The sequence below is a fragment of the Anser anser genome (assembly GCF_964211835.1).
Source record: "Anser anser genome assembly, chromosome: 2".
Taxonomy (NCBI): Eukaryota; Metazoa; Chordata; class Aves; order Anseriformes; family Anatidae; genus Anser; species Anser anser.
Window position 1 is genome coordinate 107,462,459 of NC_139721.1, and position 15,190 is coordinate 107,477,648.

Below are 15,190 nucleotides of genomic sequence, written 5' to 3' on the forward strand. Positions count from 1 at the left end.
ACCTTTCACCACTAAGCTCTACAATGTCACATCCAGATGTTTTTCTGTTATGACATTAGTAAAATGTATTTATAGGCAGGTACCATCTCATACTGGAAAACAATTTGATTTAAAAATAAGATACATTTCATCCATTTGACAGCATTTATCAATTTTCATCTTTATTGACATATATTGTTAATTGTCAGTTCATAATTTGAGCACTAAGAAACAATTGAAACAGAGCAATCAGACACCTATTGTTTAAACTGACTGAAGACCTGCTCCTGCAAAATACGATTCAGATTAAGTCATAAACTGCTTTCTGCACTTTGATTGATGTCTGGGAATTCCCTATTAAAATATTTGTTCTTGATTCTAATAACTATTTTCCATATGTACTTTAGGAATAGTTTCTCATTGATTCAAGAGAAACAACTTCACGGATGTGGCAAATGGATGTGTTTAATAAATTAAAGATTGCATCACTATATAAAAATGGTTTCAAACATTTCTTCATTCATCTTGAAAGACCCTTTAGATAACTTTTACACAGAATCATAGAATCCCTGATTAGAACAGACCTTGGATCTTCACTTAGTCCAACCTCCTGCTGAAAACAGAACCACAAGAAAACTGCTGCTTTAAGACATGCTCCAAGATTCCTGAGAAGCCCGGCTAGCAAACCTTAAGGAGGGAATTGATCAGCTCTACAATTACAAGACATCTTCTTCTGATGTTTTCCTAATTGTAAAAAATGCGCAATATGCATTCATTTATTTCCATTATTCATAGCTTACCTTGCAGAAACATTGGTGAAGTGCATATATGATGATATGACTACGCCTATCCTTCCTTTTCCTCCCTGTATTGGGAAAAACGGAATGATAACTTATTTAATCTATGCTGCATGTCATTGAACATTGTTCTGCTTAAGACCCATGCTAAACAAGAACTTTAAGACAGGGGATTCAGAGACTCCCTTTGCTCATGCATCTCCTGTGTCGTTTGAATGGTAGTATTCATGGACATAAGCTTATATCTCTCTATTGCAAGGTGGTTTACAAGTGACATGAAAAATGCTAAGCATGATTTTTATATACATCTGTCAAGTCTTACGTGATGGAGAGGAAAGCTTGCACAAATGGATGCCAACATCACACAGAGCAAAGCCTGTATCTAGCTATGCTGCAGTGATGAATTTTTCCCATCATGTTATTTGCATTAATCTTTGTCCTCTGTGCTCAGAAGCTCTTGCACGCAGTGGAAATCAGTTTAGAAGGATGAAGACTTACCTGTATCATATTGAAACTTTAACATGGGAACCTGAATTCCTAGCCTGTGTTTGAAAGTATCACTTAGCTAATAACTTCCTAGCTCTTCGTTCATATCCAAGAGCTGGGTCCTCAGGTGAACACATTAACTCCTATATATGCCTAGCCATAATACTAAGATTTCTTAGTTTTTTTTAATGTTAGATTCAGTAAGTTTAATAGATTTAAACTTTTAATTATTTCTTAAACATACATTTTAAATGCTCATTATCTTTTCATACCAAAACAAGACAATAAATTAAAAAAAAAAAAAGAACAGTAGTAAAGCGTTCTATCAATTATTTTATATTATTCTTTCCAGCGATCATTTAAGACAAGTCTAGACAATGTTGCAACTTCTGTTATGAAATGCTATAAAATACATATTTTGGAAAGCATATGATCTCTGACAGGTTTTGTCATTTTTACCTCCTTGACCCCACAGCATCTCAGACTTACAACTGCTGCTTGTTTTTCTATGGAGTATTTAAAAAATTTTATGGATCTTATTAAATAGTTTACATGACTTAAATTCAGTACAATTTACCAAGTGGTAATTCTCTCTGATTTCATAACATTCTCAGAGGCTCAGCTGACACTTTCAGCTGACACAGGATAGCTACACCTATTTTGTGTTTGGAAACGTTTAAGTTATTACCAGGATGTATTAATCAACTATACAATACCAATTTGCAAATAAAATACATAATAATATTTTGCCTCCTTTTCTTTTGTCCCATGTATGGGCCATTCTTCTTGCTGCAGTCCCGCAGCTAGTAAGAATTCAGTAGTGTTTCATACAATCATGGCATTCTGCCTGCAAGAAATGGAGGACTGGGGACTATACATATGACCTGAAGAACACCTTCATTCTGTTTAAAGTAATATCTGCCAGCAATACAGAGACAGATTTGCCTTATATCACCAGCACAACTGCCAACTCAGTTCTGAATTCATATTATTTGTTTTTAATTAAGGCTTTTCTTTATTTCTCTTCATTGTGAGCAGGGAGAAGAAGCAGCACTGCACAATAATAGCATTACTGTATGACACTGCAATTACACAGACAGTTAGAACCTGTCTTGGTCCAGGAGGTACTTAATATCCTCATTTCCTACAACTACACTATTCTGTAAAGGGATGATTAGCTATTAGTCAGTATAATCACTGTGCTATATTCAACATAGTCGGACATGTTTTCCAATACAGACAAAAAATGTGGTCCAGAAAACGGTATTATGTTGTGCCGGTAATTGCCTGAACACCCACTTTAGCATACTGAAAGCCATCTGGACACTTAACCTCTACTGATCTGCAATGTGGACCCAACTAACAAGTCAAGCCTGTGAAATGTTGCCTAGCCTTATCCAACAACAAAATCCATAAATGTCACAGAATTTGAAACGCTTCTAAAGAGTTTGCCATTGAGCTGGAAAAACTCAAGAATCTAAGTAAATTCACAGAAGTAGCACTGACTACTGAGTTTGAAAAAGCAAACTAACGTAATTGCTTGCTATACTCAGGGTAGAAGCTAGAACATTAGTTATAAAAAGGGAGATAACAAGCATGCAGGGTCAGTAGAATAAGGCCTACTTAAATCAACTGAAGATTTGGCACACTGTTTGCAACACTGAAAAGAGAGCAAACTTTTTTTTAATGAGTAAGGACAACCTTTTTGAGAATGATTTCAAGCTGATAGCCGGTGAGTACACACAAAGCTCACCTACCTTGCAATGGATCACCACCACATGCTGAGGATCACTGTTCAGCCATGACTCCATAGCCTTACAGATGGTGCACACTTTATCAAGAGGTGGTGCATGGAGATCAGGCCACCCCACATCCATAATCTGCAGTTAAACAAATAACAAGAGTCACCTTTACCATAACACTCCGTATTAAAATTCTAGCTTCTGATGGTTAGGAGTCTCCTCTCTTTTTCCAGCCCTTGGGAATCATTTCACATTACATTCGAATGCCATGATGTAAATACATGTTTACGGGTTTCTTAAGGGGAAGTAGTGGCTACCTTTTTCTTTAAAAAAAAAAAAAAACTAGCATTTTGTAAAAAGAAAAAAAATAAAAAACCCTCTCCCCCAAACCCCCAAACCCACCAACCACTGATACATCACAACATTTCTGAAGATCTTAAAAGAATTTTCAATTAGAAATTCAGGTATTTTATAATAGTAAAATACTTATAATGTCAAAATTAGAACAAACAATGTTGACTGACCTGAGCAAATACTTTGTGATTGTTTTTATTTAGTTTGCAATTTCTTTTCTTTGTGTACAACAGAATTGATTCGTTCATATTTTCTATTTAACTTTAGTCACTGTATAATACTGTTTACTCAAACTATTGTATACGTATTTAACAGTAACAATATTGAACACTAACAAAAGCAGTAACCATGAACAACTTAAATCCTTCACGATCAATAATGTACTCACTAGGTCAAAATTAAGAGTCTTTTTAGTATTCTTCTCTGGCAGCATATGTAAATCTACTACTATGAATGTACATCTGTGCTACTCAGACCTTATAATAGCTGCTGAAGAACAACTGCATTTCATTTTATACAATAAATACAACAGTTAGAAGGGAAAGGGTATGAGGAAAAACAAAAGGCATTTACAGGTCCTTTCCTTATGTCTCTAATTTACAAAGCAACTATGAAAAGACAACACAAAAGGAAAGCTCATATTTGAATTGAGTTCACTAGCTTCAGCCATTACACTTCATGTTACAATATAAAACCCCTAGTATCCCATGAGTGCAAAAAGAAAAGCATGCTTGGAGCAAAATTTACTTCACTCAATAGGAATTTTCCAGTAGCCACAACAGGCTACTGTGTGTAAAGTCTAAGAAAACAACAGAAACAGCTTTGTAAAGCACAGACATAACAGGCACAAAACAGAACTTGGGGAAAAATAAAAATACAGAAGGGAGGCATATGGGGTTTTTATGATCTTCCAAAAGGTATCTTATTCTGTATCAAGGCTTGTATAGCTTCAAGGCTTATCATGCCAATTAAGTTCTATTTAACGCTATAGAAAAAGAGGCATGTTATGGAAGTGAGCCAATACCTTTGCGTTAAGCTTGGTAAGGTCATATCTCTTTTCGGAAAGATTTAGCACCTGTTCAGAAAGAAAGAAAATATATCAACAATCAAGACTTCACCATTTACGTAGTAAGTCACTGTATTTTAAACAGATGATTATTAGTAGAAATGGAGGTGGTAGGACTTCACATTTGCCTACTATTTTACTGAATTAAATTAACATTTAAATCCAGCTAACATTAGCAAATGTAATTTAGGCAATCCCGATAGTAAACTCAGTTATTATATGATGAAACTAAATGCACACTTCAAAAAAGGACAGTAAAACTGTTTACATTCTATTTATTTCACATGGCTTTATTTTAGTCAGGAGTATACTGAGAGATCTGGACACTATGCAGATTTACTGTACAGCAGAAGAATTCGAAAAGAAAAGTCCAGGAGGGTGGTTATGTATTACATATTTGAATCTGAGTGCTTGGCATGAGCAGTCTCAGCAAACAAGCTACGAACTGAGTAGGCTACACTAAATCACTTTGAAGCTGGTGCCTGCTCTTCATGGACAAAGTGGAAGCACATTATACCATCTTTAGGAAAAATTACAGGTTTTGAACAAGAATTACATCCAGAGAAAGAAAAAACCCCACAACTAACATGGTATCTAAGAAAACTGCTTATATTTTAAGCTGCATAAGGTTATGGAGTCACACATGATATTGACCATAAAGGTCATTCATCACTTCAATTGACCTCGAACTCTAAAAAAAAGAAAGCTTAAAACATCCATATTAGCAACACAGTCTTTATTCCAATAATCTGTCTGAATTTTAAACAGATTACTGCTACAGAGCTAAACAGCAGTCAAAAATTCATATATGCATTGTCCATACTATTTTGGATCAGGAAGACGTATCAACATTTGAAATTAAGACTACAGTTATCCTTCCAGAAATACCAACTGTATTATATATATGTATATATACATATATACAAGTGCTGTTGTGTGAGAACTTTTCTTTATCCCTCTATCTTGTATTCATATTTAAGAAGAGTTCGCAATTCTTGTGTGTTATCATACGCATTTTTTCATGATGGATATGTCACCACAGTATCAGGTGCCAAACTCAAATCCTGGGACGTAGCCAAGTTCCTGTCAACCTATACAGTAGAGATCAAACTGAAATGCTATAGTAGTTGTCATCTCAGAATGGAGACCAGAAGACATGGAACCAACATTTCATATGAAACAAAAGAAGTGTTCACTAAAGGCTTTCAAGAGAAGCATATTCTGCAACTAGATGTAAGTGGAAGATTAATTTCATTCTTTTTAGCCCCTTTTTAGTATAATCAAGGTATAGGTACATAGATTTTGTACAGGAAAGATGAGCATTCTGTGACACTTAAATGATTTTTCCCCACATTTTAAGACCTCATCTAATGAATAAAAAATGAAGTAATATTAAGCAACTGGGGAAAAAGGAGCCTTTTCCTCTTATACACAGCAGAGAGGAAACACTCTTCACCCCTATATGATTTAATCCTGAACTGTGAAGAAACTTGTACTAGTAAGGTAATATTAATTCTCTCACTCCACTGAATGCTCGGCAAAAGAATAAAAATATGGAGGCCTTTTAGCACGAAAAAATATGAAGACTTTTACAAAGATACTGAAGGGTCATACGCTTGGTCTGCTCTTTTATCAGATGACCACAAATACAAAACCTCAGAATGGAAAATAAAAAGAATCAAACAGCATGCGGCTGCAATTTTGAAACATGAAAGGTGTACTGTGGTCAAAACAACATTAAGTACTGACCAAGAAACAATTCGCTAGTCTGCAGCCCATTCCATTAAGGAGAAGAGACTGGGAGAGCAAGCAGGCAAAACTGTTCCACCAACTGGGACTGAACTTACATGTTGAAGTCAGCAGAGGCCTCATATGGAGTATAATGCAGGGCAAAGAGGAATGTGGCCAAAACATGACATGAGCTAAAATTAACAAATAGTTCCAACTAGGAAAACAACAGCAGCACGTAAGTGTTATCTTATCATTTACATAAGCAGGACCAAGAAAATGCATAGCATTTATATTGGTCTAACCAGTAACAAATGCTAACATATGCTAAAGCTGCAGGGTAATCACTGATTTTTTTTTTTTTTTTTTACAAATCTTCACAGTGGGTTTGGGGTTTATTTTGCTTTTATAGAAGAACTGAACATGAATTTAGACAATAGTATTTACCATCTCATTCTTAATGTCTTTGACATAAATGAGTCACTGTTCATCAACTGCTCTGTATGCTTCTGTGTACACACATCTAACTAGAGTGAATTGATTTACAGTAGTTTACTCCTCAAAGAACTCTGTTACCTTTCAGTCACTGTAGATACAAAAATACCACTGGAACACGGGAATACAGCAAGAGACATAAGGTAACTTGTTCATTTATCACTGCTATAAATTAACATCAGGAAAACTGCTTTGATAATCATAACTAATAAGAACTGAAATAAAAATTCTTAAGTGACAAACTGATAAAAAGACAAGCTGATAACTTTTTTTGGGTTTTTTTTGTTTCTTTTTTTCTAAAAGCTAAAACTATCTGAACAATTGAGCACTACTCCTTTCCTACAAGCGCAATGCATGGCAAACTTTTTTGTTAAAATAGCATGACAAATATATTACTGGTAAAGTTGATTAAAACAGAAACATGATAAATTTATTTTTGCAAACTGAGTTTTTCAGTTGACAAAACGATTGTGCCATTTAAACTGTTTATGTTTGCACTAATTATATTTTGAAAGTACTGGTGAAAAACAGCATTCATTTGTAGCCAAGCCTTTGAATCTTGCAAGAAAACATGCCTTCCTTTGCAACCAAGAGATCATTTTACTGGGGAATAAAAGGATGCTTTATTCTATCCACTAAATCTCTTTCTATGAAATGGCTGTTTTTTCAAACAAACACAGTTCTTTGGGTGTTTCATTCCCCCTTCTCTGTTCTCATTATTGACTGTAGCAGCAACAATCTACCACATACAGAAATCCAGAAAGAGAACAGCTAGATCAGAAACAACAGATGTTGATTTATAGTATAATTTCTGCTAGCTCAGGCCCTGACCAAGTGAAAGAAGAAAACTGTTCTCATCAGCTTCAGTAGAATTGCTTACTTTCAGGTGTTTTTTTTTGTTTTTCTTTGTTTTTATTTTTTTTTAATGTTTCTTTTTTTCAGTTTGTTTGTTTGCTTTTTGCTGCTATACATATGTCTCTCAAGCAGACTTAAGGGATCTTTGAAACATGAGAAACAACAGATAAAGTTTAAAAATGAGATCTCTGGCTCTATAACCTGGCTATGATTTGCCAGGTTATTTTGAAAATTTGCAGAAACATTCTTGAACAGAGGGAATCAAATTTTCTTTTGACCATGTCAGCAGATTTCCAAAGTACTGGGTACAGACTTTTTAAATAAATAATTAAATTCCGATCAAAACGTTGCAACAGAAACTGACTGCAATCCCACTTAAAGAGAGGACATCTCCTCAACCTAATCTCTCTCACTTACCATACACACAGCAGATTTTTGTAATACAAAAAGTTATTTAATGAGATTTAACTCTAATGAAACTACAAGATTATTTCCCACATACCAAAAATATTGCTGTCACATGGGAAAGGTCACTCACAACAGGTGAACTGGAAACCATAAAGCTTTGCATCCAGGTCACCCTCACACTGTTAGTATATTGTACCTTACAAGCTACCAGCACTATGTGGAATGGAAGGAAGGGCAATAAGGTGACGTTCTGAGAACATCAGACAAAATTGTAAGTATTACAGGTATGTCTTGAGGACAACAGATAGTCCACAATACATCTATGACACCTCTGTTTGTGAGCAAACGATAGTATATTTAAATTGTTAGGTGGAGTCACTCTGTAAACCAATTTATGCAGTGAGTAAAGTTTATGCTCCTGAAGCTGTAGAAATTTAATTCTAATAGTTTAAACATGCTGACTAAAAATAGAAGAAAAAAACTTAAATAAAATACTGCCCCTGTTTTAAATTCACATTCACAGAACAAGCTGAGACAATATATGTCATAGGTTACAGATGTACTAGGGAGAAAACAGAACAAAACTAACAGTTTGGATCATCATTTAAAAAATATTCTGCACATAGAGCTCATTTGAGATTTGCTCACAATCTAATTTCCTACAGAAAACTAAATAGCAGGAAAAATGCATCTAAATCAAGTTAATGAGAAAGAGTTGGACCAAACAGACAAACTGTAACCCTATTACATACACCAGAGACAGCCCAGGCATGATGGTGAGAGACCATTAGATACCCAAGCTGAGGACCCTGATTTAACAGATGGCTAGGAAAGAAAAACACATTCTACACTGCAGCATGTAGATCTCTTAATAGTATATTTTGGACAATTAAAACAGTCTGTGCAATTGTTCTGTAGCATTTGACTATCTACTATCAAAATAGAGACTGCACTGCCAACAGAGAAAGGTATTTTTAATATCCTTATCCTTATCTAACAGCTTATAACATTACTGAAAATTTTGCTCTTGCTTATAAAGCTGTAAAGGTGTATGAAAGAGTTTTTAGATGAATGACTTTTAGTATACAATGGTACATATAAACCTACAAGTGGTCTTCCTGCAGGACAGAAGAAGATGCAGCACATAAGACAGATATACATACCAAGTAATTATCACCATGTTTGGATTTGAGCATTCGTGTTACATCCTGTAGATTGTGGAGATAAGTTTCCTCAGAACAGCTAGCAGGGAAAGATACAGCAATGATCCGTTCCGTGATGTAAGTGAGGTCAAGTTCATAGCCCTCCTCCATAATGTGATCGAAGTCTGCACTTCTGTGAAGAAATTAGGCGTGGCAGTTCAGAACAAAGCAGCAAAGTATATTAATGAGAAGAAATCGCAACTTCGACTGATTCAGTCAGCATTTCACGTTTGCAAAGTTTTCATTAAAATTACAATTTATTAAACACCTATAAAGCTCAAATTCTTCATTTTAGTATGTAAATAGAGGTTAGCCAAATATCAGAGTTCTTCACATGAAAACTATAATGAAAAAATCTCTGCAACCAATAGTGTAGAAAAGCAGTAAGATGAATACAATTAACTTTCGCAAACACTAGTGCAAGAAATGTGGGAGTTAAAACAAAGAAAAGCAAAAACAAAAATCCCCACAACATACAGATACTTATGGCTGCACAGGTCTCTGTAAAACTCCACAAATGCTTTACGCATTAGTAGATTTACCAGTGGTCTGTAAAACATTGCAGATAGATACCATCTTGAAATCTGCTTTGAGAAACACTGAGGTGAATCCAAAACCAGTCCCCAAACTGTAACAGACACTAATATAATACAAATAATTGCATGGGTTAGTTTACAGATACTGTTTCCTCTAACTTCTGCTACTTCTCCCAGTTGAGGGTGAAACCAGATACCTTACCTGATACCTATATCCTTCCTAATAGAACAATCAGAAGATGACAGTCACTAAGTTAAAAGTAAGCTCTTCAAATATGTTTATCTCACAGAGGGATAGTAAAAATTAACTTTGCACAGCTGGACATGTCTCAGAGAAAGCTATCTCAAAAATCTAAACCACAAATAATGTGACAGCACTTGACGCTACTAAACCAAATATTAAAGAAATACTTACTGTGATCCCTTGTCACAACTGAAAGAGTTCTTCGAAACACTGCTGGAATTCTGGAACAAATAAAGCAGAGGGATCAATCCAGTAGCTTTCCTGCTGCATTTATGTCACTGTTCCTGCTTCCCTGGCCCCATCACCCTCCTTTACTACATCCCTACTGTGGAAAACTATTGCAAAAACAGGATAAGAGAGTATCATCTTATGTTTTGATCACAATTGCAAACACTGTGGTTATGAACCAGGTTATGTCCAACTCTTCATGCAGAACATACACGGACTCACTACTACCAGAAAAGTACTGGTTGTCTAACACCGTTGAAGTCTTTGGTAACTCTGCACTAAGATTAAAGCAGACATTCAACAGATTTCTGAGAAGCTGGAGCTTGAATAGCGAATCATTTTGTCACTTCTTTTCTTATCAAAGGAGGCTGCTATGTGACTGCTCATTCAGATTAAATAGAGGTTTAGTCAACATTTATCAGAAAAGGCAGAAGTAATGGATAGATCTATGCAACCAACAAAGACCAAGGAAGTAGAGGCAAAGATGTTCCCCTAATTCCTTTCTACTTACAAAAACAAAATTAACTGAAAAAACACACTGAAAGCTTTCTCATGGATTTCAGTTTTTACCTATTAACTTACTGTAGCACTCATGGTGTCTTACCTATAGCCTTCACAATCCTAAGAAAGGATTGAGTAAAAAGAAGCTGAAAATACCATGAAGTTTCCTTATTTTCTGTTGTTCTATGTAAGTAAAGACAAGAATTCATGGAACTGGGAACAAGCACTTCAGTGAGGCACACCTTTTGCAATCAGATGTACTTATTTAAAATTTGCCAGAACAGCTCATTTCCAGAAATTCTGGAACGAAATATGCCAGTCGTGTGTTTGTATGTGTCCTAGCTTTTGATATACAGTGCCACTGTATGGAAAGTTTTAAGGCCTAGCGTAAGTTTGGGTATATATCATCCACGTAGCCAAAACAGACAGGCTTTATCAACTTACCAGCTCTTACCCTTCCACTACATAAGCTTTTCTGTGCAATTTTCTGTGTAGTAAGCATAAATGCAGGGCAGGAAGATGGATGAGGTCTTTCTGTTATGGAGGTACCAATGCATGATATTAAAATGAACTTCTGATTTTCTGTATAAAGAATATATCTAAATGTAAAGTTTGTTGTTGATGCTTTTCTTATTATTATTTAGTGTTAGTGTAATAATAGCTGCCTTTTTTCTAAAAGTCTATTCTGGAGGGGATTCTGTTCCCTCTAGGTTTCTCCGTTTCTCTCCATTACATACAAAGGGAGCTTAGATGACTACCACACAGGTATTTAATTCTGAGACAGCTAAAATTAGGTGAGAGAAATTCTATCACTCAGGTTCATCGGGGAGAAAATTGTGACACTCTATAACGCATAGTTACTCTTACTGAACAAAGGGGAGTACACACTAAAGTCACACTAAATTCCCCTAAAGCAAAATCACTTCAGCTCATGCTTCTGCTCAGACTTGCAGGACTGTTACTGGAATAAATTGAGTATATTTTTCAATGCTTTCATAAGAGAATCAATTGATAGAAATTTAGGTTTGCAGTCAGAAAGTTTAAGCATTGCATGGTCTCAATAGCTGCAATACTCTCATCTGTCATTATTGGTTCTCTTTTACATGAATACTTTGATTAAGCATAAGAAACTTCCCATGGTCTACAGATGGCACAGGAAACTACTAAATTTTAGTTAACCCCTCAAAGATTGTCTTGTACATTATATGTTGACTACAGTCAGCAAATGGACAAACAGTTGTTGGCTCTTGTTGACAAATGGACAAACAATTAAGAACACTCCCCCCCATTTTTCTGCATGTCCTCTAGATTCTAGTCACTTCCTCCCCTCCTCCATGTCTTGATGCTAGTGATTTATCTTTTTTTTTCATTTTTTCTTTTTACTATTTGTTTTGTTTATTTTTGTTAATGACTATAGCACTATCTTTTCCCCTCACAGATAAAACATTTAGCAAAATCCAACAAAGAGTCGTAAGAGTCATAAGAATCATCGAGGTTGGAAAAGACTTCTGATATCATAAAGTCCAACTGTTAACCTAGTACTGACAAGTCTACCATTAAACCATGTCCCTAAGCATCATATCTACAGGTTTTCTAAATATCTCCAGGGACGGTGACTCAACTACTTCCCTGGGCAGTCTGTTCCAATGCTTCACAACCCTTCCAGCGAATAATTTTTTCCTAATATCCAGCCTAAACCGCCCCTGCTGCAATTTGAAGACAATTTATGCATGGCATGGCAGAGAGGCAAAATGGTTGCTGAAACACCTTTTTAAAGGTTTGATGAAACACATACCATATATACGTACACCTAAATGTGTTCTCAAACATGAAGAAGCTGTTAGAGCATTTCTCGCAAAAGACAATCTGTAAATGTGAGCCATATCTTTCCATGCTTCTGACTTAATTTAGGTTTAATAGCCAATTAAAACCAATCTTGAACTTATGTAACTGTCTTTCATTTTTCCATCAGCTCTGTGCTATTTCAGGTTAATTTCACTAATACGAATGGATTCCTCCTCATTTAGAGCCAAAACAACTATACATCTAACAGCAGAATACCAGTTTCACCAGGTACAGAATACAGATGCATAGGGCAGACCACACATAATGGCAAAATCAACTCCACCCACGGCTAGCCCTGCAAGACAGCAAATACAGGATAGCACCTCCCAGGATCGAGGATCACAAAGAAAATCTTTCAAAACTAGATCTGATTTTCATTTTGTGTTGAGAAAAGGAACAAAAAATAATTGCTCAAAATGAGGTATTTAGTTACTCATGGCTAAAAAATCAAAGTAGTAATTAGCATAGATCCAGTGGAAACAGTGCTACATTTGTTGCCAGTAGGACAAACCACCTCGATACTATTTTTCCTTTGAGTTTTTCACGTTGTTCTTTTCCCCTGTTTCTCTGGGACTGCTTGGCAATGCAAACAGTATAATCAGTCATCTGAGAGGCAGAGTTCTGAATAAAGAAAACTTCTTCATTTTACCTACTCATTCAATTTTAGTGACTTTTTAAATATATAACACACAGATCAATCCCAAACAATTACAATAAAAAGTCATCCCTAGTAAGTGAAAAGAACCTTTTGGTGAGATAAATTTAGCTAGTCATTCCATGAAAGCCAGAAGGGGGAAGCAATTACTTTTCATGTGACAACTGTCTTCTCTCCAGGCACAGAATGATGATATTGGAGAACAAATTCTTTGTATATTACTGTATGTTACTGCCCTTTTCCAGTGAAAATTCAAGCTGTCAAGCTCTTCCTTTTCACACCCTCCTTACCGCTCCTTTTATCATCTTTGGCACCTGCACCCAGTCATGGGTTCACCGCAGAGCCTGCTAGGCCAACTTTCTCAATAACGCAGTCCTCAGGAGACCATCCCAAAGACCACCAAAAATTTGATGCAGAAGCTAAGAAACAGGCCCATATTCGATTCTACATCATTTTTACCAGATCACAACAGTCATGAGAAGGTAAATGTCCCAGCATAGTTTTGCTCCACAGCTTCAGAAAAAAAAATAATTCATTACACAGGTACAGTACAGGGCATCTGACATAGGTATGGGTGTAATGGTAGCACTGAGGTTCCAGACACTTTCTGCATTAGTCCAGAACAGAAGGAATACAGACATAACCTGTAATAACCTAAAATAAAAAACCGAAAGAAGAAGAAATAACCTTCCTGACAAGCCTGCATCCCCTCCCTATGAAGAAAGACTATTAAAAAAGGCTGTCTCTCAAGAGAAAAAATGAGGATTATAAACTAAAAAAATCATGGCTATAAAAAATGTTTTTAAAAAATGTATCTGGATCTGTATATGTATATATGTATCTGTAAAAATACATCATCCTCATCCTTTCAAAATATTGAATAAGACTTTGATGAATAATACTTGGATGACAATTAGTACACGCTTCATAGGCTAAAACCCTCAGTACTAAAGTCTCAAAGAGCAGACAGTTTATGGAAAGGATAAATGGTGAAGGCTGATCAGTTTTTCCTGGATAAATTCATTTGTATAGTGTCAGTATAGTGCTTTACTATCTTTTATGCAGCAGTCTGGAAAAATCAAAAACCTATTGTGCAAACTGCTGGTGTCCAATACCAAAGCAGAACTAGAAATCTGGGCCACACGTTGGGTCAGAAATTTCACACGTTGGGTCAGGTCTCACAATGATTTATCCGTTTTGAGATAAGACGGTCTAAGGAATGAAAATTCAAATGACAAATCATTCAGTAGCCTTTTTCCAAGGCCCTGCTTCTGGCACTGAAGAATAATAATACAATGTCTGCTTAAACGCAATCTCAGCAGAATACAAGAACTACTGGATTCAAGGACTGGGTTATTTTAAGCAGCTGATAGCTCTCTATGAACTACATGCAGTTCTGAGTAACAGCACTACTGAAAACTCATGCCTCCAGGACTGTATATGCATTCATTTAGTTCATCTTCTCTCTCACGCTTCTTCTTGGAGTGAGCATTAGCAAGTGTAAGAATGGGTCAATGAGAAACTACAGCTATCAGAAACATTAAGCGATATGCAACTTAATGAGTAATCTGTAACTTAAAGAATCAGGGCATATTTTGGAAGAATGACACAGACTTATTTGTGATATAAATATTTTATTTGTTCCTATTTTTAATATTGATATAAACACCAGACAACTTGAATCTATAAGTAAAATTAAATGCAGTTTACATAGCTTTTAATTAGCTCATGAAACTTTTTGCCACATAGTTGTTTGAAATACCACCAATTCAAAGAGCCAAAAATACAACTATTAACAGACAGATAATCAACAGAAATGAATGCATTTTCAGAGTCATAGAATGGTATGGGTTGAAAGGGACCTTAAAGATCATCTAGTTCCAATCCCTTGCCATGGGCAGGGACACCTCCCACTAAATCAGGTTGCTCAAAGCCCCATCCAACCTGGCCTTAAACACTTCCAGGGATGGGGCATCAATAGGTTCTCCGGGCAACCTGTTCCAATGCCTCACCACTCTCATTGTGAAGAATTTTTCTTTTATCTAATCTAAACCTACCCTTTTTTAGTT

The 15,190-nt window shown here is 35.7% G+C and overlaps 1 protein-coding gene across 15 annotated transcripts in view; it reads right to left on the reverse strand.

The window, feature by feature from the left end:
- TNS3 (tensin 3) overlaps window positions 1–15,190 on the reverse strand; it is a 258,468-nt gene that overhangs the window by 115,323 nt on the left and 127,955 nt on the right. For all 15 annotated transcript variants that reach the window (XM_083823142.1, XM_083823137.1, XM_083823136.1 and 12 more), the window contains 5 exons: window positions 10,064–10,113; window positions 9,074–9,245; window positions 4,383–4,433; window positions 3,020–3,142; window positions 780–844 (listed from right to left, as the gene is read on the reverse strand). In XM_083823142.1, the coding sequence (XP_083679268.1) occupies window positions 780–844; window positions 3,020–3,142; window positions 4,383–4,433; window positions 9,074–9,245; window positions 10,064–10,113 (461 nt within the window). The remainder of the gene's footprint in view (window positions 1–779; window positions 845–3,019; window positions 3,143–4,382; window positions 4,434–9,073; window positions 9,246–10,063; window positions 10,114–15,190) is intronic.